Raw genomic sequence first — 24,513 nt, forward strand, 5'->3', positions numbered from 1 at the left:
ATATAGCTTTGGTTTTTCTGTACTGTGTGAGATTGATACAAATGCATAATATTGTGAATATAAATACACACTCTAATATCTTTGATTCCACAGAATAACCTGTCTTGGTTCTGTTTGTTCCTTTAGTTTTGTTTGATCATATGTATTTCCCAAATAATCAGTGTTCTTATTTTCTGTTATCCTTTGTGAATGCAGTACTCTGTCTAGAGGTAACATCTTGGGTAACCACTAAAATAGACATCCAGTCTTTTGGTGGATTTGCTGCTGCTTTATTCTCAGTAAGGAGGTTGGTGGAGATGGAATGAAACATAATTAGAAAGTTTCTTAAAGTGCAAACAGAGAATGTTTTGAATCTATGAAGTCCTGTATGTTTTCTTTTTTCGTGCTTCCATCCATTTTGTTTTCTGTCTGAGAAATGTCTGGGTATTTGAGCGTTTTTAACACAATTTGGGTTTGAAATGCTATTTTCAAACTATTTTAGAAAATTCTGTGTGTTACGAAATTTCATCATCTGAAAACCACAGTGCTTAGCAGCCCAAAGTCTGTTGGTTGCAGATAACAAAATTACTGGTAGGGTGTTGGTGGCTTCTGTCTTTTAAACCCAGATGGACACTGATCTTTGGCCAGTGAATCAATTTATCTGTTACTCTTACATCTGCAGTGAAATGTGGGTATCAGCTGCAAAGATCACTGCCAGCTGATGCTGGAACTTGGATTTCATGCCTTCCCCACTGTTCTCTAAAGGTGTGGAAGTACTGTGCAATGTTGTAGGCCATGTCATATGGACACCCTGTTTCCCAGGAAGGATGAGAATTCCTACCTGTAATCCACTCAGCTAAGTCTGAGGTTTACTTGTTGAAGTGTTGCAAGAAAGGAGAACAGTTTTGAAATCACATCTCTGTTTCTTTAGGGCAGGCTATGGGATCAGCTGAGTGGCAGTGAGGAATGCTGCTTTTCCCCTGACACCCACTTGTTTTCTTTTTTTCTCTTTACCTTGGAAGGGCAGTTCTGGTTTGTGCAGTCAAGATCATTGCTCTGATCTACAGCTGCAGTAGTTGAGACACTTTGAGAGTGTTCTGCAGTGATGAGTCCTCAGGCTCTAGAATTTGATAGTGTTCATGGCATGTGGGTCTTGGACACAAGCTCTCTATTTTCTTTTGCAGTTTGCTTTTGTCATCTGAATATTTCTAGTGTTGTTTAAGAGAAACATTTTTGGTCACGTCTTGATAATAAACTTAAATTACAATTTAGTTGTTTATTTGAGAGATTTTCTTTCTTGAACTTTTCTGGGGGTTTTTAGGTTATATGCTCTGTGTAATAGGTTTTTTTTTTTTGCTTGTACCAACATTTTTCCACATAGTTATTGTTAGGAAAAAATCAATACCGTTTTTAGGTTTTTTTAAAGTATTGAAATAATTAGTGTGGTTATTGGCTAGTGTACTTTGACTATGGTATTGAGTTTTACTTGGTGTTTTAATGTTAAGTATAGAAAAGAATTTCAGGTGGCTGTGGGAGAAACCAGGGTTACACATATTGTGTTTATACTATAGTTGAGGGTCCCTACTGTGCGTTTTGGGCAGGTGTTTATTTATATTCTGTCTTGCTGCATATATTCTCCCTCCAGCACACTGAGCTGCTCACATTGCTTTGATTTTTTTCCATATATATTGTAACCATATAATCCTCATAAATTAGCTGCTTTAGTAACTGGTAAGAACTGTTGATACATCAGAAGATAGAAAAATATTGTCAGAAACTAAATCTGTGTTGTGTTTGAGATGTAGGAAAATTTGGCTCTTGCATCAAAGATGTGTCTATTAAATAGATTTTTGAACTATTTGGTGCAAAACGTCTTTCTTTTCCTCTAACATTTGTATTTTAATTTCAGTCAAACTCAGCGGAGTCCCCATGTGTTTTACCGACATGACTTAATCAATCAACTTCAGCACAATCACGCCCTCGTTACACTGGTTGCAGAAAACCTCTCTGCCTATATGGAAAGCATGAGGCAGTATGCTAAAGGTGAGTTTTAACATCAAAGTTGCTTCGTGGAGCATAGGAGAACTCCAGTTGAAAATGGAGTTAAAAGTAAATTCCTGTAATAACTATTAAGTTAATGAATTTAATTTTCAGGCATCTGTGGGGTTAATAGGCTTTGTGGTAATTGATTGGGTAAGAAAAGCCTAAAATACTAGTATTTTCTTTTTTATGGTTGAAAATGTGTGTTTTACAGCAGAATATGAGAAAGTGGCAGCCATTCTTTATGTGTGGATTGATAAAAATGATCTTGCCCTCGCCTTACTTAGGCTAGGGTAGTTTTTTTTTGTGGAAGGTTCTAATAGTAAACTTCTAGTTTTGAATTTTGAAGGCTTATTTGACAAGTTTTTTAATCACCTCAGTTTGCAGCCATTATATGGAATTTGTCAGGGAGAAGGACTTCAAACCACAGGGATACCATTTGTTTTTCCTGTGTAACTCCCATGTCTGTTCAGGCTCTCTCACCATGTTTGTTATGAGCAGCACTTGGGCAGCACATTGTGTTAGTATTTTGTATTTTAGGCTAGATCCAGCTTTTGCTGATGAATTTACTCTCTTACTCTGGATTAACTTGTAGCTAATGAGGTAGAAGCATGGAAGTGAAGGAGAATAGTGGGCCAGGAAATTCGGTACAGTGGTCCACGGTTCTTTAAATATAAAATTATGCCAACAAAAGTGAAAGGAGGAGATCTACATTCCTCCTTCCCCACCACTGACTTTACTGACTGGAACCAAGGACTGTTCTACCCTGGCCTCATAACAGCCTGGCAGCCTTTCTGTTGCATCGCAGAATTGACAGAGTATGTTCTGGAGAGGTTCAATGTAGGTCATTCTGAGAGGACAGGATATTTGCATGTTGGAAAGCTTGTAGCTGCCAGTGCACAGGAAAGTGGCCTTTTTGGAATTCACATGTTTTGGAGCATTAAATATATATGTGTGTATATATATATGTATTTCATATAAGAGATATCCAAAATACATACTTGTGGACTTGTGTAAATAGTGGTGCTCTGTGAAGATGGTCACTTCAGTGAGATGTAGGCCAGTGAGAATAACATTCAGTTAAATCTACATACTGCAACTGCATTTCTCTATTCAGGAATACATGGAGGGTTGCATAGCACTAGTTAGTGTTAGAATAATACTAAATTATTTGGTCTGTTCTCAGTATTAGTGTAGGAACTATTTTTAATTTATCTTGTTTTTTAATTCACAAGCCAAAAGGTAATTTTTGAAAATATTGTTTACCTATCAAATTGTTGAGGGCAGAAGAATAGGCTGATGACTTGCATGATTCTTTTCCTTTCCCAAAAACCCACATTGCCCTGGCCCTCCCCACCTGTAGGGACTCAGTTAAGCAGTAATACAAACATCTTCAGTGCAATAGGAATTACAAGTGTGTAAAGGGTTTAAATTTAATCTAATTACAAAGCAATTAAAACGCTATTCTTGAGATGGAACTGCTGCAGAACTTCTCATTTGAATCAGAGTACAAAAGCAGAAGAATAATAGTGTGGGTTTTTTTATTAGGCACTTTATTACATTATTAAGGGCAACCAGGAAATCTTCCTCATGTTCCAGATACTGTGCTCAAACTGTAATCCACAGTTCCTGTGCAAAAACTCTTAATTTTCAGTTTTGTATACTAAATAGAGCAGAACATAGAATACTGTGATGTTTGTCTTCCATGCCTTCATGGAGAGGGAGAAAATATGCCAGGGGGCTATATAAATGAAAGGGAATAAATGAAAGGGGAAGAAAGAAGATTATGCATGTGAAGTCAGAAAGCACTGGAAGCTGTAGAATTAAGCTTGGCTGGAGAAGGTGAATGAGACAGAGGGGGAAAATTCAAGGCAAAGATCCAAACAGCACAGGTCAAACATATGCCATAGAAATAAAAAGTCTAGTTGTTGACAGATATTCTTGGCACTTAACACTGCAATTGCTATGTAATTTGGATATTTTAAAATTATTTTGAATTTGCCATGTTTGTTTTCCTTGAAATCTTCTCTAGTTGTGTTTGGTGATGGAAAACAGTGTTTTTATTCTTCTGTTATTCACTAATGCATACTGTTTTCTGGGATACTCTCCTTTAATATGTTTGCCTTTTTAGGGTTAAAGAGTAGCCTAATCTATGTTTCTGAATTTTTTCCATGCTCTGTGGTTTTCCCTTCTCTTGAACTCATCCTTTTCCTTCAGCTCTGCAAAGTCCTCCATGAGATGAGATAATTGCTCTTGGATTTTGTAGTCCTGAAGGAGGTCACAGTTTCATCTTTTCAAAGATTTATCAAAGATCTTCTGAAAATTTCAATTCTCCTTTATTTCTCTTTTTCTGCAGGAATAAAAAATCCAAAGTGTTAATGAAATGGTTTTGTAGAAACTGTGCCATATGATCTTCTGTGTGTGTTTATCACTAATTATACTTAAATTTTCAACCAGTTGTTTTCTGCTCCAGTGTGTAAGAGGAATTTTTAAGGAGATCACACTTTGACTTGCTATGGAATGTACAGAGTAGAAAATAAATCTGGAAGATGTAGAAAGAATGTGATACAGAAAATATTTAGGAATTTTTTTGTAGTTCAGAGTTTTTCAGAATTCTGAAGTACATCCACATTGCCTTTCTGCAACTTGAGTTCTCTTGTCATTGCCACTATTGATACTGCGTCTGTGAATTAAACTCTAGTCAGGAAGAAAAAGCCCAGGTAGTCTCCACAGTGAAAATAAACAAACACCACCACCTCCCCCTCAACAAATCAAAATCAAACAAGAAACCCTCTCTCAGCACCCAACACTTCCAAGTAATCAATTTTAATTTCTCTGCAATATGCTTATCTACCCCAATTTCTTTTCTGCTGGATACACAGCATATTTTACTGGTCTTCTAATTCTTAAATAATTTTTGTTTATATACTTTTTTATTATTTCTTCAGATTTTTTTCACATTTCTCCTTTTGCTAATTGCTCATTTATGATCATTCTATGATTTAATTTTTAAGGATTTCTGATGAACATAATGTCTTCAGTTTTGCAGACATTAGTTAACTACTGGTTTTCTCTTTCCCCTGTCACTCAGTATTTAGGGCAGTGTAACTTTTACACTTGGATATAGAGAGGAGTATTTATAACAATTATTTTTCTCTTTATTTTGAACACTGATGTACTTCTTTTTACCCCCTGCCTGATGTAATAGGAGATACTGATTTTCAGCTCTGAAGATAAATTTTAGTATTAGTATTGATGTTGTCATGAGATGGTCTACCATGGCTGGGTCAGCTTAGTTAAAGGCAATCTGTACATCTTTGCAAATACAAAATAAAGCATTAATTGGTTTATAATGGAGCTGTCATAATGAATGAGTCATGATGAAATACTTTTAGTACAGATAAAGGTAATGTGAGTGTAGCTCTAGATTGTATCTCTTTAATTTAAAAAATCAAAACAACAGCCAACTACCAAACAAACCATGTTCCTGTGAACAAAATCACTGTTTGTTAAGACAATATTATGCTGAACTTTGACAAAATGCAGATACAAATTTGACTTATTTTCAAAATATGACTTCTGTTTCTAGCTTGTCAGTATTACAGGCATTTGGGGTTTATGTTTGGAAACTTGCAGTAAATAAAATTGTCTTATACTTTCTTCCTTTGAGTGATGTTGTGTGCATAGCTATGTATAAAGGTGGTAAAGAAGGGGAATCATGATTTCCTCTGGAGAGGAAAAACCTTAAAAATCAAAAAAATGAAATTTTGGAAAAGATGCTGTGTAACCAAACTAAAGCATCCTCAGAAAAAAAAGTGCTGGATAATTGAGTTACATGCTTGGTATACTTTTATTTTCAACTGACTTCTGACTTCAAACTGACTATTTGAAAATAGGAAAAATTTATTTGAATAAGTAGAGTGCAAGTTCTTAATTGTTCTGTAACATTTTCATTATACTGAACAATGAGCACATAACTGTTGATTTGATTATGGAGTTCAGTAGTCTTTGCCTATATGTAGCTTAGGAAAAAGCTGAAAACTCTTTTCATACCCCTCACTGAAAATGTACTGGGCTTGGATTATATTCAGAGTAACAAGTCTTCAAACACATCCTGTCTTCTGGAGTCAGCACCACTTTTCTGCATGTGTTGTCTAATAAAACATTTTATTTGCAGAGCATGGTGAGTATGATCCTCAGACTGTGAGACCAGGAAGCCGATACAGTCACGTGCAGGAAGTACAGGAGCGACTGAACTTCTTACGGTGAGTTCTAACTTTTACCTTGTTTCACTTCTTTACGAATACTTTGAATGCTTTTTGAAGAAAAACACTTTGCATTTCTCTCTCTTCTATAGCTTTAATTTGTTAACTTTAAAAACTTAGATACAAAAATACATTGAATAGTTTTGGTTTTGGTTTGTTTGTTTGTTTTTTTTTCCTGGAGGACTGTTATGCTACTGTTGGGATATTCCAACAGTAAAAAAAGTTTATTAGACTCTTTGGAATCCAAAGCTCTTATTCTGCACTAAGATTTGTATTTTTTCCTGCCTGTGTGCAGAGCCTTAGTGACTTAAATATAGTGTGTGGTGGATACAGTTGCATTCCTATTGGGGTAGCTTAGTTTAAAATATTTCAAGCAGGGATATGGCCATGTGTCCTTACTTGTATGACATCAGAATAAATCCATGATCATAAACTGACACATACTTTTGTCAGTCAGTGGTGTTGTGTTGGCAGCAACTGACCCCAGAAAGAAAGAGCAATTAAAAAATTATTTTGATGATTCTGGCCAGTTCCTGTTGAAGTAAAATAAGAAAACAAAAGATCTCTGCTCATCATAGAGCTGCAGAATGCTGATGCTTTTTAGGCTAAGTCTCTCTAAGCTTTTTCCTACTTGGTTTTAACCTTGTTTTAAATGAGTAAAAGTACTTGAACTGTCATGTTTGAATTACTTTTTTCCTTGTTTTCTAAAGGAGATTTTCTTTTACTTTTAAAAATGTTACTGAGAATTTTCATTAACTAAACTGAAGTGTTAACTATTTAATGAAATTATACAATAGGACATGGATAGCACACTTAATGTATCGCTCCTGCATGTTCAAAATTGTCACTTCCTTAGATTTAAGTTCATTATTTGTTAATGTACAGAAATGTATGAAGTTCCATGGAGAAAGTATAATGTGTGTAGCAATTTCTGAAAAGCAGTGTCATAACTCAGTCCCTGATTTCTTTTGCATAAAAAAACTTTTAATAATAAAAATTAATCTAAAGAACTTTGATTACCATTTGTTCTTCCTGAAGCATCCTTAGTGTTCGCTCTCAGAATTTAAGTTCTTAATAATTGTTTCATAATAATTGAACATAAATTTAAAATTTGCTTAAATAAAAGGGAAAGTTCATTGATTTCTGCTTCTGGCTCTGCTCCATGCTATTGATACCTTTTTTGCAATTTTGATAAATCAAGTCTTAAAACATGGCGAATAATTGCAGAATTAATTCATTCTCATATGTTGTGACCTGATTTTTAAACTAAATAGTTTACATTAGGAAATGTGCATTTCTTTATATATAAAATGTTGGTATTTTTGTGTAAGGCACTTTTTTACTCAATTGTGTTCTCTTTTTTTTGGAATTGATTAGTCTTGATTCATTCAAACTTACTAAGATATCATGGGGCTGATTATGATTGGACTGATGATGTAAATAAAGTTTTCATACTTGTCACATATACATGTATAATGTTCATATCCAACTTTGTGCCTGTACTTTTTACTGAATTGTACTCTGCATGTGTATTAGACAGTGCTGTTAATTGTCTCTTTGTTTTGCTCAAGATTTTTATTGAAGGATGGTCAGCTGTGGCTCTGTGCCCCTCAGGCGAAGCAAATATGGAAGTGTTTAGCTGAAAATGCGGTTTATCTTTGTGATCGCGAAGCCTGTTTTAAATGGTATTCCAAACTAATGGGGGATGAACCAGACTTAGACCCTGACATTAATAAGGACTTCTTTGAAAATAATGTGCTTCAGCTGGATCCTTCCCTATTAACAGAAAATGGAATGAAATGTTTTGAACGTTTCTTCAAAGCTGTGAACTGTCGAGAAGGAAAGCTAGTAGCAAAGAGACGAGCCTATATGATGGATGACCTGGAATTAATAGGATTAGACTACCTTTGGAGGGTGAGTACTTGAAGGAAGCGTCTGAAAGGTTAACTGCTAAGACTTTCTCAGTCTCTTTATGCTTTTAGGAATGTGTAATGTATTCGTATTAGTACTCGTTTTCTATGTCAAACCACGACAGACTGAAATTACAAAAATCTGCTTTTTCCAACTAAATGCATGGCTTTTGACTCTGCTGTCTTCCCAGCAAGTATGCAAGTTGGTAACTTTGCAGACTGATGTTAAAGGGATAGTTATTTGAAACATAAGTAAATTTATGTATGTGCATGAAATTAAAAATGTGCCAATACTGTTGAAGAAGAAAAGATCCTTCCAGGTGAAATATCTGTAGATTTCTCTTTTTTTCAGATGCACATTATAATTAAGCTTTGTTTCGTGCACTTCATAAGCTATTCCATAGCATTCCTTTTAGTGTGGTAAACTGGAATGATTCTAGATAGATCAAGTGATTGCTGGTCTGATTCTTCCTCTTATAACCACAACTTTTTGGCTAAATATGATGGTTTTCTAGGATCTGTAGATTGCATATAACCACCTATTCTATGTATATAGAATCTTCCTTTTCAATAGGAAGGCTGGAGCTTCCTGAAGCTTGCGAAATCTGTTGGTGAAAACCATCAGTAATTAAACTGTAACCTAATTTTTTCAAAGCATTTCTAGTTCTCAAGAGCTGCATTAGAGCCCAACAGTGGTGCACTGTGACGTGATTATCATGGCTGTGTGTCTGTAAAATGTGTACAGCAGCAGTCTTCAGTAATTTTGGGTTTGGGTTGTTGAAGGGTTGGGTATTTTAATCCTGGTGATTATAGTTAAAACCAAAGTAGATCCCAGTTTTTCTACAAATAAGTTCACATCATGTTTGTGAACAGAGTCTCCACAGAATGTTAGCATGTTTTGATTTTGGGAATCAACTTACTCTGATCAGCATGACAAAAGTTAGGAAGCTTGAGCTCAGTACCCTGCGCAGGTTGTCTGTAAAGCCTGCTATCAGACCCCATGATTAGTAGTTAAAATTTAGATTATCAGGTTAGAAGCAGAATTCAGTTGCTTGTCCCCCTTCCACCTATTCAAAGCCATTTAAATACTTGGAAATTTTGTCTGGTGATGCAGATTGTTGAAGCATCTGAAGAAGTTTCCTTATTCTCTGACATGAGAAAATTTGGATTGTTATGTGAACATGAATATATAAACACTGCTTTTACTCTGTTTATAGAACATCATCCTTTTTTTGCCAACTCTGAACTTCAAAACTAGTTAATTTTTAATTTTTACTCATATAATCATCTTGAGTGTAAGTTGTATTGATTGTATTTTGTAACTAAGCGTTTTAGTCCCTTTCACCTCATATGATAATTAGACATACTCTTGTGTCGAGATACTTATGTAGTTTCGGTTTTAAAACTTAAAACCAGCAAGTTTTAGGAAATGCTAATGCTTTTTTTCCAATTGTACTAGGTTGTGATTCAGGGAAATGATGACATTGCAAACCGAGCAATAGACCTTCTTAAAGAGATATATACTAATCTTGGCCCAAGGTTACAAGTTAATCAGGTAAGAAAAAGCAACAAGAAGACTGAACAGAATAAAAACTAAAATAGTCTTTAAAAAATAGGCTTTAAATAATAGTCTTAAAAATTAGTTTGCTGATATTTTTGTAGTTGAAAGATTTGAAACAGGAAATAGTTTCCTTGTTTTGGTGGGTGAGTCCAACTATCAAATTCTGGGCAGATGCAAAACTAAAGTTTTTTCTCATAATTTTAGACTGAGCTCTCATTAATTTTTCATACTAAGTTCACCTGCTGTATTTGCTCTTGTTACTCAGAAAACAGTTAATGTTGTATAAGGAAAATCTTTTGTTGCCCGCAAATTGTGGCACTTACTTATACGAGTATGTTCAGCGGCTGGGTCTGTGGGGTGTTGTCACAAGCTAATGTAATATCTTTTTTCTGGCATGCCCCTTACAAAGGTCACTGACTTTCTATGTAGTGGTCAAGCTGAGGTCTAGCAAATCAGATATTATCTCCCTGCATTAATATTTGGTGGGAGCTGTAGTTCAGTGGACAGAGAAGAGATACTGGGTTTCTGTAATGTCAGGGAAAGGGATGTCATACACAGGGTCCTTGACAGGCTTGAGTAGTGGACCCTTGAGAACCCTGTGAAGTTCAGCAAAGCCAAGTGCAAGGTCCTGCAGCTGGGCTGGGGCAATCTCAGGCACAAATATAGGTTGGGGGATGAACAGATCAAGATCAGCCCTGCAGAGAAAGACTTGGGGATGATGGTTGAGAAGAAGCCCAACATGCACTGGCAGCCCGGAAAGCCAGCTGTGTCCTGGACTCCATCAACAGCAGCATGGGCAGCAGGTCCAGGAGGGGGGTTCTGTCCCTCTGGTCTGCTCTGGTGAGACCCCATCTGCAGTGCTGCATCCAGCTCTGGGGCCCCAACATGGGAAGGACATGGACCTGCTGGTGAGAGTCCAGAAGAGGACATGAAAACAATCAAGGCCATTCCAACTCAAATGATTCTGTAATTACGTGACTGCACAAACTTAGTAGAGGAATATTGTCCTTTGAACAATCTCTGGACAATCTCCAGTTGATAACTTGCCAGGTGTATTTCTTAGAAGTCTGATATTCTACTTGTCTTCAAAAACACTTTGAGAACTGCCAATCTGCCAGGTCCAGCACAGCTGCTCTAGGTGGTGAATTCACAGCCATTCAAACTGTATTTTCCTGCAGTGGCAGATGGTTGGAGGCTTCTGTCTTGCTGTAGGTCTGGGTTTACTAAGCATGCATTGATCTGTCTGTCTGCACATGTTTAGCTCTGACACTTCCAGAAATGCTGGATTTACACGCACACAAGAATTCATTAACATAGTCTGAGAAACGGAGAATGTCCAAGTCCAATTCAATGTCCTCTGTCCAAATTTTCACTTTTTCTATTTACATACAGTATAGTTACAGGTGCTGATGACGTGAGATTATTGAAGTACACACTAAATTAGAGCTGTTTATTGATGGGAGTTGCTGGAATAAAACAGGTTTATTGAGTAACTTACCTGTTTTGGTTTGGGGGATTTTTCTTCTCTACCATATGATCATCCTTCTGAAAAGATGGATTCTAATATGTCTTGTAATTACACCAATTTCTTAATGTAATTAGGTAGTGATTCACGAAGACTTCATTCAGTCCTGTTTCGATCGTCTAAAAGCCTCCTATGATACATTGTGTGTGTTGGATGGAGATAAAGACAGTATCAACTGTGCAAGACAAGAAGCAATAAGGATGGTGAGGGTGTTGACTGTTTTAAGGGAATATATAAATGAATGTGACAGTGATTACCACGAAGAGAGAACTATTCTACCTATGTCAAGGTATGTGTGAAAGAGCAGTATCATGACTTTGATTTCTGTTAAACTAACACAGTACTATTATCCTTGGCATTTTTACATTCTTAATGGTTTCTATTCAGGAAATGGCTTCATGGTGTTTCAGAATTCCCTTTTCTTTGCTAATATATGAAACTGTATTTTGAAAAAGTTTTTTTAAAGATCAGGCAAATATAAGTATATATAAAAGGGGCAGCAGGCCTAAAAATAAACTTGGTAGTTTCTTCTGTAACTAGCACAATGTACCTTGAAGCTCAATTGTTTTGGATCTAATTCTTTTTTTCAGGTAACTACTTAAAGGCAGTACTGTTCTTTACATTAGCATTGGCAAAACTTTTTTGTTTCTCATAATCTTATTATGCAAAAACATGTTGTAAATATATATATTCACCTTCCAGAATTGTTTGTAGAGATCTCAATCTTACTTTGCAAGGTTAAATTTTTAATTATCTCTAAGTGAAATAAGCTACTCACAAGGAGGAAGCTCCTCACTAGAAGAGGAAGAAGAGAACCAGTGCTTTGAAATATTTTTATTTTCTGTACCCCTTCATTCTTCTTATACTTGTCCTTGAGTGAAAACCTAGTTTAAATCCTTGGTGTCTCTATGAATTTATGATGCAGCTGACATATTTTTAAACACGGTGGAGGTTTTTCATCCACTTATTTTAAATGACCTTTTTGTCAAAAAAATTGAAGCAATTGCTGTTTCTTCATGGTATGTCAGTAATTTGCAGTGTTGCTACAGCTTTTTTACTGCATATATTGATTGATTGATGAGTCCTAACAAAGTTTTCTTGTTGATTGTGGGTACATCTTTTTTTTAATGGTCTGCTTATTTGATTGGACTAATCTTTCACAGGCCTTGTTAGCAAGGAGCTTTATGAGGAGTTTTTTCCTTTTCTTACATGAGATTAGTTTGTTAGATTTATCTGGGCACATCTTTCTTAATGAGCTCTCTGCCATTGCAGGGAGTGTAATCACTGCTAATGTGAAACCATTTCTTCCTTTTTTGACCTCTTCAAACTTTCTTTAAAAGATTATGATTTTAAAAACTGGAAGTCTAGCATAAAACTTACAACAGCTTTTGACAGAATGCATTAAGGCTTGGCAACCTGATTGATTTTTCTGATCTTGATATATTTAAAGCTTGAGTTGCTTTGCTAAAAGAGCAAAACATCATTGCTAGTCTGATTAAACTTTGCTTGCACATTTTGATCCAGAAGTTACAAGACGGAGAACTCTGAGATCTAAAACTTTATAAGAGACTTCTAAAATTTCTGTCAGTGTTCCTAACCTGACTGTAAATTTGACCATATGATTAATGCATTTGTACTGAGCGTGCCTGCTTGAAAGATTCTATGTATGTTGTTGCCATTGTGGCTGGGGAAATCTTGCACTGGAAAATACCATGTAAAGATTTGATGTTGAAATACTGGGTGCAAAAAATGCAGGAAGGAAAAGAATTTATTTCATGAGGGGAAAAAAACTTTTGCTTTTCTGTTTATTTTCAGAGCTTTCCGTGGTAAACATATCACACTTGTAGTTCGCTTCCCAAACCAAGGCCGGCAGGTGGAAGATTTGGATATTTGGTCTCACACAAACGACACGATTGGCCAAGTGCGGCGTTGCATCCTCAATCGCATTAAAGCCAACAGTGCACACACAAAAGTAGAGCTGTTCATTGGGGGTGAGCTGGTAGATCCTGCAGATGACAGAAAATTAATTGGGCAGCTGAATCTCAAAGATAAAACGGTAAGTGTTGCAGGCTGCGTATTTACATCAATTCAGATGTTCCTTCCCTTTTGTAAATGCTTAAAAAATTTCTTGCACGGTATTATTTATTTTTGTGAAATAATTCCTCATGTTTTACCATTAACATGATATCAGATGCTTATTTGTTAAAGAATCTTAATTTGTGGAGAGTATTAAAACTTTGATTGTGTTTTTCAGCTAATTACAGCTAAGCTTACACAGATAAATTCTAATATGCCCTCAAGTCCAGATAGTTCTTCTGATTCTTCAACTGGTTCTCCGGGCAACCACGGCAATCACTACAGTGATGGTCCAAATCCAGAAGTTGAAAGCTGTTTGCCTGGAGTGGTAAGCATTTTCTGAAATTAACAGTTCAAACATGTTTTTTCTTACACGTTGTCTTTGGCTAACAATTTTTATATGTTGTTTTTTTTTTAATTTGCTTATTTTAAGATCATGTCACTGCATCCTCGATACATCTCGTTTCTTTGGCAAGTTGCAGACTTGGGCAGTAGTCTAAATATGCCGCCTCTTAGAGATGGAGCTCGTGTTCTTATGAAGCTCATGCCACCAGGTAAAACTTAACTTGATCCTTTTTTTAATCTTGTAATGTAATGCTGTAAAATAATTTCTCTTCTGATACATAAAAGGGAAGAAAGGGGAATATTTTCTACTTTGTAGTGATTTATTGGTACTGTAATTCATTACTGTTATCCTAATTAGGACTGTAAAAGATCTCCCAAGTAGTTCTTTCTTGTCTGCTATATGAAGTTGTATAAATTGCAGTTGGTAATGGGGTTCAGTGCCACAGTGCAGTGAAAATGGGGAACATGTATTTTAAAGTGGTTTTATAGCACTGCTTTAATAGGATCACTTTTGACTATAATAATCATTGGAGAACACTCTGTAGTCTGATTTTGTCTGTAAGTTTTTGCAACTGTTCTGATACACTTAAAATTTTTCAGATTTATAATTGTAAATAGTACTGTCTTGTTGTGGAGTACTTTTGCTGCAAAATGCTTATAAGTTAATATGTTTTTATTGCAGATAACACTACGGTCGAGAAACTAAGAGCAATTTGTTTAGATCACGCAAAGCTTGGAGAAAGTAGCCTTAGTCCATCCCTTGATTCTCTGTTCTTTGGTCCTTCTGCCTCACAAGTGCTGTACCTAACAGAGGTTAGTGATGCTTTGCCTGTTCTTTAAAAATTGTCAGTTCTCTCTGTTGCAGTCCTGTCTGTAACATTATGGAGGCATAAGATCAAATTCTGGTTTGAAATTATCAGTTGAAAATACTAAACAATTTACTCTCATAAATGTGTTTAGCCAGTGCTGTCAAAGCATTGCTTATGTAGTATTACTAAAAATTCTCATGTTCAGTCATCTATATTCAAGCTGGTGCTTGGATATTAATTTCCATTAGTTAACTCTGTATTTTCTTCTACAGGTGGTTTATGCCTTGTTAATGCCTGCCAGTGCACCTCTGGGAGAAGATGCCAGTGACTTCCAGTACAACTTCCTGAAAAGTGGTGGTTTGCCTCTTGTGCTGAGCATGCTGACCAGAAATAACTTCCTGCCAAATGCAGATATGGAAACTCGAAGGGGTGCCTACCTTAATGCTCTAAAAATAGCCAAATTATTGCTAACAGCAATTGGATATGGCCATGTTCGAGCTGTGGCAGAAGCTTGTCAGCCAGTTGTGGAAGGCACAAGTACAATTTCACCGGTAATATAAATTTTCCTTGCTGCAAATAGCATTGTGCTCTGTGTTTTATAATGTGTGTAGCAACATCTCCTTACTTTTTATTGACAGTCTGAGCTTTGAGTCCGTTGCACATCAAGGACTCACTGTACTTTCAGATAATATTTTGCGATTCTAAAAAAGAAATCAACTTACTAAACAAATCCTATTTCTTAGTGACTGTAAAAAGTTAGATGTGAGATGCACTTCCTCTGTATATGATTTTCAATGGTTTGCAAGATTGACAGTGAAGGTAACTTTTAAATTTTTACTCTATTCATCCTTCTAGAAAATGTCCAGCACACAGCAGGATAAACACTTCATGTGATGTGTGAGCATCTGGCTCACAGGTTGGGCACAGAGGGTTGTAGTGAATAGTGACAGAGTGGTGACCTGTCACAGGTGGAGTTCTGCAGGGCTCCATCCTCAGCCCTGTGCTCTTCAACATCTTCATAAATGACCTGGATGCAGGACTGGAAGGGATACAGAGCAAGTTTGCAGATAATACCAAACTGAGAGGAGCTGTTGATTCCCTGGAGGGTAGGGAGGCCTTGCAGAGAGGTCTCAACAAATTAGAGGAGTGGGCAATCACCAACCATATGGACTTCAAAAGGGCTAGTGCCAGATTCTGCACCTGGGATTGGCAACCCTGGGTGTATGGACACACTGAGGAATGAGATGCTGGAAAACAGTGACACAGAAAGGGACCTGGGTGTCCTGCTTGATGCCCATTTCAGTATGAGCTAGCAGTGCCCTGGCAGCCAGGAGGAGCATCCTTGTCCTGAGGGACATCAGGCCCAGCATTGCCAGCCAGGCTAGGGGGATTGTCCCGCTCTGCTCTGGGCTGTGGCAGCCTCACCTCGAGTGCTGGGGGCAGTTTTGGGCACCATGATACAGGAAAGATGCAAAGCTCTTAGAGAGAGCATTCCAAAGGAGGGCCACAGGCATGGTGTGAAGGGCCTTGAGGGGAAGCCATGTGAGGAGCAGCTGAGGGCGCTTGGTCTGTTCAGCCTGGAGGAGACTGAGGGGAGACCTCACTGCAGTTACAGCTTCCTCATGAGGGGAGAGGAAGGGCAGGCACTGATCTCTGCTCTTTGATGATGGTGACACATCCCAAGGGAATGGCCTGAAGCTGTGTCAGGGCAGGTTTAGGTTGGATATAAGGCAAAGGTTCTTCCCCAGAGGGTGGCTGAGTGCTGGAACAGGCTCCCCGTGGCAGTGGTCACAGCACCAGCCTGGCAGAGCTCAGGAAACATTTGGTGAATATTTTTGGGCATGTGGTGTTACTCCTGGGGATGGTTCAGTGCTGTGGGCCAGGAGTTGGACTGGCTGATCCTTGTGGGGCCCTTCCAATTCAGCATATTCCGTGATAAATGCGAATACCCCATTTGTTAGGTTCCATCCCAAATAGTTTATTGATCTATCAACCTGTCCTCAAGATTACATGGAGAGCCCCACTTCAGAGCACTTAATTCCAAAATACTGACTGAGATCCATCTCTGAATTGAAGAAGTACATTCCCCTTAAATCTCAAGCATAAGTACCTGTTCTGGTTAGCTGCATCTGTAGGAAGATACATAATTAATCATTTTTCAAGTAAATCAAAACTCTTAATGATTAAAAGGAAGTGAAGATCCCTTTTTACACCTCATGTTAGAGTATAATAGGAATATGTGAAGGCAGACATGTTTGCCACCCTGTCTTTCATCTGTTTAAAATGAGGAAATTTTAAAGCCCTGTTTTCTTACACCAGTTTAAAGAGCAGTTTGGAACACACATTGCATCACTTGAGTCTTGAAGTATTGTTGGAAACAGACTTAGGCTGACTTCTTAGGAGATAGTAACATTTTTCCACAGCTGCTGACTTTCACTATTTAGAAATGCAAACATCTGATTTAATAATAATTGATTTGTTGGAAAAAAAACACTATTATTCTTGCTGTTACCATCATCTTCTTTGAGGGACTTTAGTATTTTTTATTCCCCTGGGATGCAGGTGGGATTTGTTAAAACTTCTAATTTCTCTTACATAAAGCATAAGTAACAAAGCATAACTTTCTGTCTTGGCTTTCCATCAATATTTAAGAGAAGGAGGCAACTAAGGTTATGTGTCTGTAGTTTTTAAGTTATTGGTCTGCTGTTGTCACTAGTACTTCTAAAATTGTTACTTTCTTCCTTGTTTTCATAAACGGTTGAATTAATAATGTTAAATACAGTGTTCTGGTACACAGAACTGATTTATCCCATATAGATTGCTGTTGATCACTTCCAATAGCATCCAATAGCTGATTGACTGTGGAAGCTGTTAGTCTTCAATGGAGGCTCTGTAACTTTGCTCCCTAAATCAAGTGTCTTAGTGAAGCTGACAAAACAAGGGATGTGACCAACACCAGACCTTACACAACAGCCTTACAGTGTGTCTGTTGAGCAGCATTTGAGATGGGCTTTTTGAATGAACTGGTACCGGAAAATGAAGAAACTATTCTGTTTTAATTTGTAACCACAGCACGCCGTCTTTTGTTTTTCTGTGAGAAGGAAAGAACCATTTCAGGTTTTGTAAAAACTATGGAGCTCTGGCAGACTAAGGAGAGAGGGATCTACGCTCAAACCAATTTAAAAAAAAAAAAACAAAAAAAAAAACCCAAACCAAACTTGTCTTGCTGTTTCTGTTTTGAAAATATTATAAAAAACAGGAGGGATAATTTAGAACAGAATTTTTCAAGAGTAACTTAAATGTTTAAAATGTACTTCAGTATATTAAAAACTGCAGCCATATTCTGCCTGGACACTCTTGCCTAATCCAGAGGGAGACCCAGTGTTTGACCAAACCCTTTCTTTCCCACATCTACTGAAAGGGAAGGAGGCATTGTAACAGAAGAAAATTCTGTTCACTTGAAGTAGTCTGATCAATAAACAAGCCCCCAAACCTAGTAAGTTTTGAGCAAGTGCCTTTCCTTTTGGCTACTAGAACTCTGTGATTGTGCACTGCAGCATAGTGTCTTCAGGTGTGATGGTATCTGTTAAAAAATGAGGAGATTTATTTACGTTGGCCTTTGCACAAAGTAGTTTTCCTTCCAAGGTCTTATCTACTTCTACCAAACCTTTCCAAGTAACTTTAGATCTTCATATCTTTTTGCTTTTTTTTTTCCTATGTAAAAGTAAGCATGAGAAATACTTTCTTCCAGATAAACCAGGCTACGCATGACCAGGCAGTGGTGCTACAAAATGCCCTACAAAACATTCCTAATCCAACTTCAGAATGCATGCTGAGAAATGTAGCAATACGTCTTGCACAGCAAATATCTGATGAGGTTGGTGAATTCCTTTCTGTATCACCTTTTTCCTTATGGCATCTTTTCTATTTTCTTAATCCTTAAATTTGTTGCTTTGTAAGACACAGATTTTTCCTTTTAAAATGTTTTAAGTAATGGTCATATGAAAGAGAAAAATCTCAAATCATTGCCAGTGTATCTTTATATATTGAAGATTCTTTAATGACACAAATGAAAACCTCAGTAAGGCTAAACAATGTGCTTTGCAAACATATTGGTCTTATGTGTATGGTGTGGCCAAAGCCCATTTAGATCTGGAATCAGGAGTCTTGTTATAAAACATGTCAGTGAATTCAGCTGAATTCAGCAGGAGCTAAAATCATGACTGCTTTACCTTCCTCTTCCACATTCATCTGGATCCCTTGGTTTTCAGGGTGGAAGCCATAAGTACTGTGTTTCTGTACAGTGTAGCATATCTGCAAAACTATCTCCAAAACATTTCTGAGATGTCTAGATAGAAGATGTTACTGTATTCTTGTTCTTGGTGTTGACAAGTTCACTATCCTTTGAGAACAAAGGGCTGTGTCTGAAGAAAGTACAACATGCTGCACTGCAAGACTGAGCCACCTGCCTTCCATCAGTGGTGGTTTTGCATCCACAGGTGTAAAATCAGCCAATTCAACTCTGATTTAATCAAATTTCTTCTATAGAAGAAATTTCTTCTATAGAAGAAATATCTTTTGAGGCGAGATGTGAGGAAAGGTTTTTTAATTCCGCCTTTGTATTTCCTAGAGGCCTGCTAATAAATAAATTAACTATTTTTCTTTCACCAAGCACAGCAAAGCAAACAAATTCTGAATGTGTTTAACAGTATTGCTGTGGAAGAGTTGTCTGTAATTTTCTGAAATTATGAATACTGCTATAGATCCAAATTTCATATATATTGTAGTTTGTCTTAGAAAGGTTTTTTTTGCCTTTTCGTGTTTTGATGGTCAAAGACTCTTTATGACGGATCACACAATTTAAAAAAAAAATCTGTCATAGTTTCCATAGGCCAGAGAGAAGGCTTTAGCACAGGGAGGAATAATTCACCTTTTTAAAAAATGTTGATACTTAAAGACTTTGAAACTTCAATGAGATTTTTTAAAAACTCTGTTGTTTTTCTTGTGACACTGTTGCTGTAAGGTTGCTTTGCTTGTGACAAATATAAAATACCTTTTATTTTTCTTGGAAATACTGTTAGTGCTCATATCAGTACAAGAATGCACATTGTTCAGGTTTCCTGATGCAGATACCTAACTAGCTCAGCTTCTTAAGAGTCCCCTTTTTTATTGTCTTAGCATTAGAAAAATGAAATTGCAATCCATCTGCCTGCCTTCTGCTTTTAGAGATTACCAGTTTTGTGGACAATTCTGTTTTGAATAAAGACTTCAGATAAGTTTGGTAGTTTTTCTGAAAGTTGATGTGAACCATAAATAATAGCAGTTGGAATATGTTTTGTAATGTGTGTATATCAGTAGAAACTACTGGATGGTAACTCAGACCATGCACAAAGTACTGAAGAGTGACTCTGCATTCATTTAATCCATGAGCTGTGTTCTTATTCATGTTCAACCCTCTGTGTCTTGAACATGAAGCAATCCCTTTACATAATGATCATACTTGATAGCATCAGTGTGTTCAAGCTGGCTATCAGCTAGCATGGGGAGAAACCCTAAAGTAAGTTCAACTTTTTACATTGCTTAAGAGGCTGACTGCCTCCAGATGAATGTTCCTTGTTTTTTTTTTTTTCCTAAATAAAGAATGTTTTAGCATTGAAATTGGTAGTTTCTGTTAAGTCTTAAAAACAGAGTTGCCTACATCCTACTTAAAAAAATTTACTTTTACATAAGTGAAGTATAAATACTCTTCAAAATACATCATCTGTTTTACATTTAAGGAAAAAAAATCTTTGTTTTAACATTTTAAATCTTAAATTTTCTGTGAAATACATTTGTAGGAATTTAGAATCCATTGCAGTGTTATTTGCAGCTGTTTTTAAATGTTGCTTTAGTTAATTTATCTTTTTTTTTCAGGCTTCAAAATACATCCCTGACATCTGTGTTATCAGGGCAGTACAAAAAATCGTTTGGGCGTCAGGTTGTGGATCAGTTCAGCTGGTTTTCAGCTCAAATGAGGAAATTAGTAAAATCTATGAAAAGGTAAGAATTCCTGAACAGTTACTTTTCTGTATTACTGTTTGTTTTGTACGAAAGGGAATGTTGACCTGGTCAGGTTTAGAGTGTGATGACCTTGTAGGTGGATACAATGATATAATTCAGAGTCTAGTATGTCATTGTCATAACACAGTTTAATTTTCTATTCCAAATTCCTTTCCTCAGTAACTGGTGAATTGTAACCTGAATCTGGTGTCAGTTCAAAAACGCACCAGTTCTGTAACTGCTGTAACATGTTTTCAGCACAGTTAGATTCTGCATCTAAATAAGGAATAAGCATTTCCTGCAAGGCTAATTTGTCTAGTCCTCAAACTTAAAAGGTCTGTTCTACAGAAGTGATTCAAGGCATATGTGCACTCTAAAATGAGAAGGAAGAGCTAAGTGATGTGAGAAGCATTGGAGAAAAAGATTTAATTGCTAAATCTGTATGGCTTTTCTTCTTTTATTCATGATTCACATGTGCTTTACACTAATTTGGAGTTGGGAGTTCTGTATCAGAAGATTAGCACACATCTTGTATTAAGTAATGTTGCTTACAGTTACAGGAGATAACAATCTGGATTTGGACAGTGATTTTAAAAAAGCATTTCCTATTTTTGTCTTGTAAAATCAGGTTTAGTACTCATCAATACTTGCCTGAGAGTGAAAGGAAAAGGAGTATGTAGGGAGCTAAATTCTTGGCGTACTTGCTGTTGTGTTTAAATGGTCAATTGAAAGAAGGGTATTCACTTCAGCAAAATGCAACATTAGCTTCTATTACTGTGACTTCTTCAAGAAATAAATGGGGTTTGGGGTTTTTTTTAGGTAATACTTCCATATAAAGCATGATTTAGTTCATGTGCCAGTCCAGGCATGTGAAGATAAGCTCTTATATCTATACATGGGATGCTTTAAGAGCGTAATAGTGCACTAGAGAAGGTATACATAAAAGAAAACAGACCTGAATGTGCTTTTTTTAACATTTTTCTGTGTAAAAATTGTACAGTTAAGTTCTGTAAAAATATTTTGAGGTAATTGAAGTTTTAAAAGAGGTGAAATCTAAGCTGTGCATTATTGTTCATCCTTTGCATGATTTTGTGGGGTTAATTTTTGAGTGTTTTTTTCTTTTTATTCTTATTGACACTTATATGGACATCTGTAATAAATGACAGCTTCATTTGGTTTCTACTATGCAAAGGGTAACCCAGCTCTGGGTGCCCAAGTGCAGAGAAGTACTTCACTGGAAGTAAAATGCGCTTTGCCTTTCTCCTGGGTCCCTGCAGCTGTGCAGAAAGAACTTTCCCTTCTAAGCAGGGCTTCACTGCAGAGCAGGTGCAGTTCTGGACTTGCTGAAGGCATTCTGCATTTGCTTTCTGATCTTGTGTCAGAACTGCCACATCCATCCCCCTGCTGCAGTGCAGTGACTGTCTCTGATTTTTTAGTTATTGTGCATAGACAAAATAGTGTTTGTTGCCACTTCTCTCCTCTGCATTGTAATCCCTTTGTTCTGCCTAATTAATCTTTATACCTTTCCACATATAAAACAAATATTTGATGCCTCTAGTTAATGTGGCTGACCTGCACTCATGATTTGTAAATGATAAATTGAGGCCTGCTCACATTCAGTTTCTTTGGAACTTCTTGAACATAATTAATTCTAGATGGAGGAGAGGGTTTGCCATTGTTCTCAAAGTATTTATTTTGAAAAAAATGTGCCAAAATAAACTCAATTAATTCAAGTGTTTAGTTTAAGAAGTAACCTCTGCACCAATTAGCAGTAATATTATTATTTTCTGTGTCAAAAATCATGACAGCAGCTATGTTTAAAAGTTGAACAGTTCTTTCATATTTCTGAAAAATAGCAAAGTGATTAATAAATTCTAGCAATATTAAAAAGCTTCTGGTCAAATAAGTTGTGAGTGTCAAAGCCTTGTAAAACTGGATTGATGAATTAATTATACAGTACTATAGCCTTTTTGTGTTTAAGTAGTAGAGTTTTCCAAATTTTAAATGCCATTTTTTGAGTGGTAGAGAAAAACAAAACAAAAAAACCCGAAACAAAACACCAGATGCAAATCAAGAAAAACTCCCAACAGTACTAACTGATGTGACTGTTGCCTGCAGTTGTCCCGTTTGACTTCTGTCTCTGTAAGTTCATGCTTGGAATCCGCCTGTGAGAAGCACAATTCTGGAAGCTCAAGCCATCCCACATAGTGCTTTGGCTCAGATCTGAGTGCATAAAATACTTGGCAGTGATCACCACTTAGTATACAAAGCTGTGGTTTGTGTTTGTGTTCAGTGATATACCTTGGAGCCAGTTGGGTTTCTTGGGATTGTTTTCTGTACCCACTTTATGCACTCTTGTTTGTTTTCACAGACAAATGCAGGAAATGAACCAGACATGGAAGATGAACAAGTTTGCTGTGAAGCACTGGAGGTGATGACCCTGTGCTTTGCTTTGATTCCAACGGCACTGGATGCACTCAGTAAAGAGAAGGCGTGGCAGACATTTATTATTGATTTACTATTGCACTGTCACAGCAAGTAAGTTTTGGTCACATCTATTATTTTACAATTCAAAATGAATATAAAGCTTAAGTGCAGAGCAGTGGCTTCCAGCCCATTTGAAATTGTGATGTGAACACCCCAATCGGGTGTTTTCAGAAACCATCCAGATGGAAAGTTGTTAATATGTTATTAAACTTGGTTGCCAGTGCTTTGATCTGTTACTAAAGAGTTAATTTAAATTTTTTATGATACTGTTGTTTCATTAATATTCTAAGTTTTCTTTGAGAAATGAGAGAGCTCTGAAATTAGTAGTGTCTTAAGTTTTTTCAGTATGTTTTAAAAGGAGTCAGATTATGGTGCTCTCAGATAAATGGGGTCAGAATTTGAGCAGAATCTATGTTTTGGAGTTTCTGACTTCTAGATAAACAGGTTGAAAGGTCTTATGTTTAGGAATATTTTCCTTAATGAAAGAATCAAGTATCATCAGAGCATCTCTTTACAGTTAACTAACTCTTTGCAAACATTGGTGAAACTGGAGGGTTACCAGAAATACCACAAGCTTTTATTAGTTTGCAGCCTGTGTGTGGTGTAGGGTGTTGAATTTTGAGTTTCACTGAAGCTTGCATGTATCACTCATCGTATGGAAAAATATTTCACACTGTCAGTACAAGAAGCTACCACTTCTCTCATACGCCTATAAAACTTGTGATAAACATGATAATCTCACTTAGAATGGTGCAACTGTTCATTGTTACATGATAAAATAACATAAGCATGAGTGGAAACAGAAGACTGCTTTGTAAATTAAGATGGTGAAGTTGAACTAAGCTGCTGAAAAGTTCCTCTTCTGAATTAATGTGGAAACAAATCAGTGTTTGCAGTGCAGAGAAAGTTTAGCAAATACCAGACAGAACTCTGAATATCCTTCCACAACTATTGTTCTCTAATCTCCTATGCTCCATCTGAGAACAATGTGAGCAAAAATATGTATGTGAGAAAATATTTTTGATGCACCATAAAAGACAAAGAAAGAAGATGACCAAGTTCAGATCTCACAAATAGGATCTTTCTAGAAAAGATCAGATGGCTTGCCTTTTAGAGTTTGACTGGGACTTCTGTTTTCTCAGAGCATATCTGTGCTACCTAAACTGAGAAACAGAATGAAAAATGTTTAATACTGAATGCTACAGTAGTTTTTCTCCTACAAGGTAATTGATTTTGTAGAGGCGTCCTCTGAAGCAAGACTGGCTTAGTTAAGAGGAGCTAGCTGAACAGTTAGTCCTAAATAATCCTGGAACCCAGAAGTATTCTGCTGATCTCTGCAAAGTGTTTGGTGGTCACATGTATGTGGCCTAAACACATTCAAATTCTTTGTGCTGGTGTAAAGCAATGGCACTTAGACCCACTGAAGAGACTTTCTTCTATTAACTGAACAGAAACCTGTGTCCTGGAGCTCTCAGTA

At 36.6% G+C, this 24,513-nt stretch overlaps 1 protein-coding gene across 2 annotated transcripts in view; it reads left to right on the plus strand.

Annotated features, from left to right (window-relative positions):
- Positions 1-24,513, plus strand: part of USP9X (ubiquitin specific peptidase 9 X-linked) — a 70,509-nt gene that overhangs the window by 22,125 nt on the left and 23,871 nt on the right. For both annotated transcript variants that reach the window (XM_030282797.4, XM_030282807.4), the window contains exons 13-25: positions 1,889-2,022; positions 6,197-6,284; positions 7,856-8,198; positions 9,654-9,749; positions 11,358-11,569; positions 13,096-13,336; positions 13,535-13,684; positions 13,790-13,910; positions 14,384-14,514; positions 14,783-15,061; positions 18,262-18,387; positions 20,424-20,549; positions 22,921-23,087. In XM_030282797.4, coding sequence (XP_030138657.1) covers positions 1,889-2,022; positions 6,197-6,284; positions 7,856-8,198; positions 9,654-9,749; positions 11,358-11,569; positions 13,096-13,336; positions 13,535-13,684; positions 13,790-13,910; positions 14,384-14,514; positions 14,783-15,061; positions 18,262-18,387; positions 20,424-20,549; positions 22,921-23,087 — 2,214 coding nt within the window. The remainder of the gene's footprint in view (positions 1-1,888; positions 2,023-6,196; positions 6,285-7,855; positions 8,199-9,653; positions 9,750-11,357; positions 11,570-13,095; positions 13,337-13,534; positions 13,685-13,789; positions 13,911-14,383; positions 14,515-14,782; positions 15,062-18,261; positions 18,388-20,423; positions 20,550-22,920; positions 23,088-24,513) is intronic.

Source organism: Taeniopygia guttata, chromosome 1, assembly GCF_048771995.1.
Source record: "Taeniopygia guttata chromosome 1, bTaeGut7.mat, whole genome shotgun sequence".
Taxonomy (NCBI): Eukaryota; Metazoa; Chordata; class Aves; order Passeriformes; family Estrildidae; genus Taeniopygia; species Taeniopygia guttata.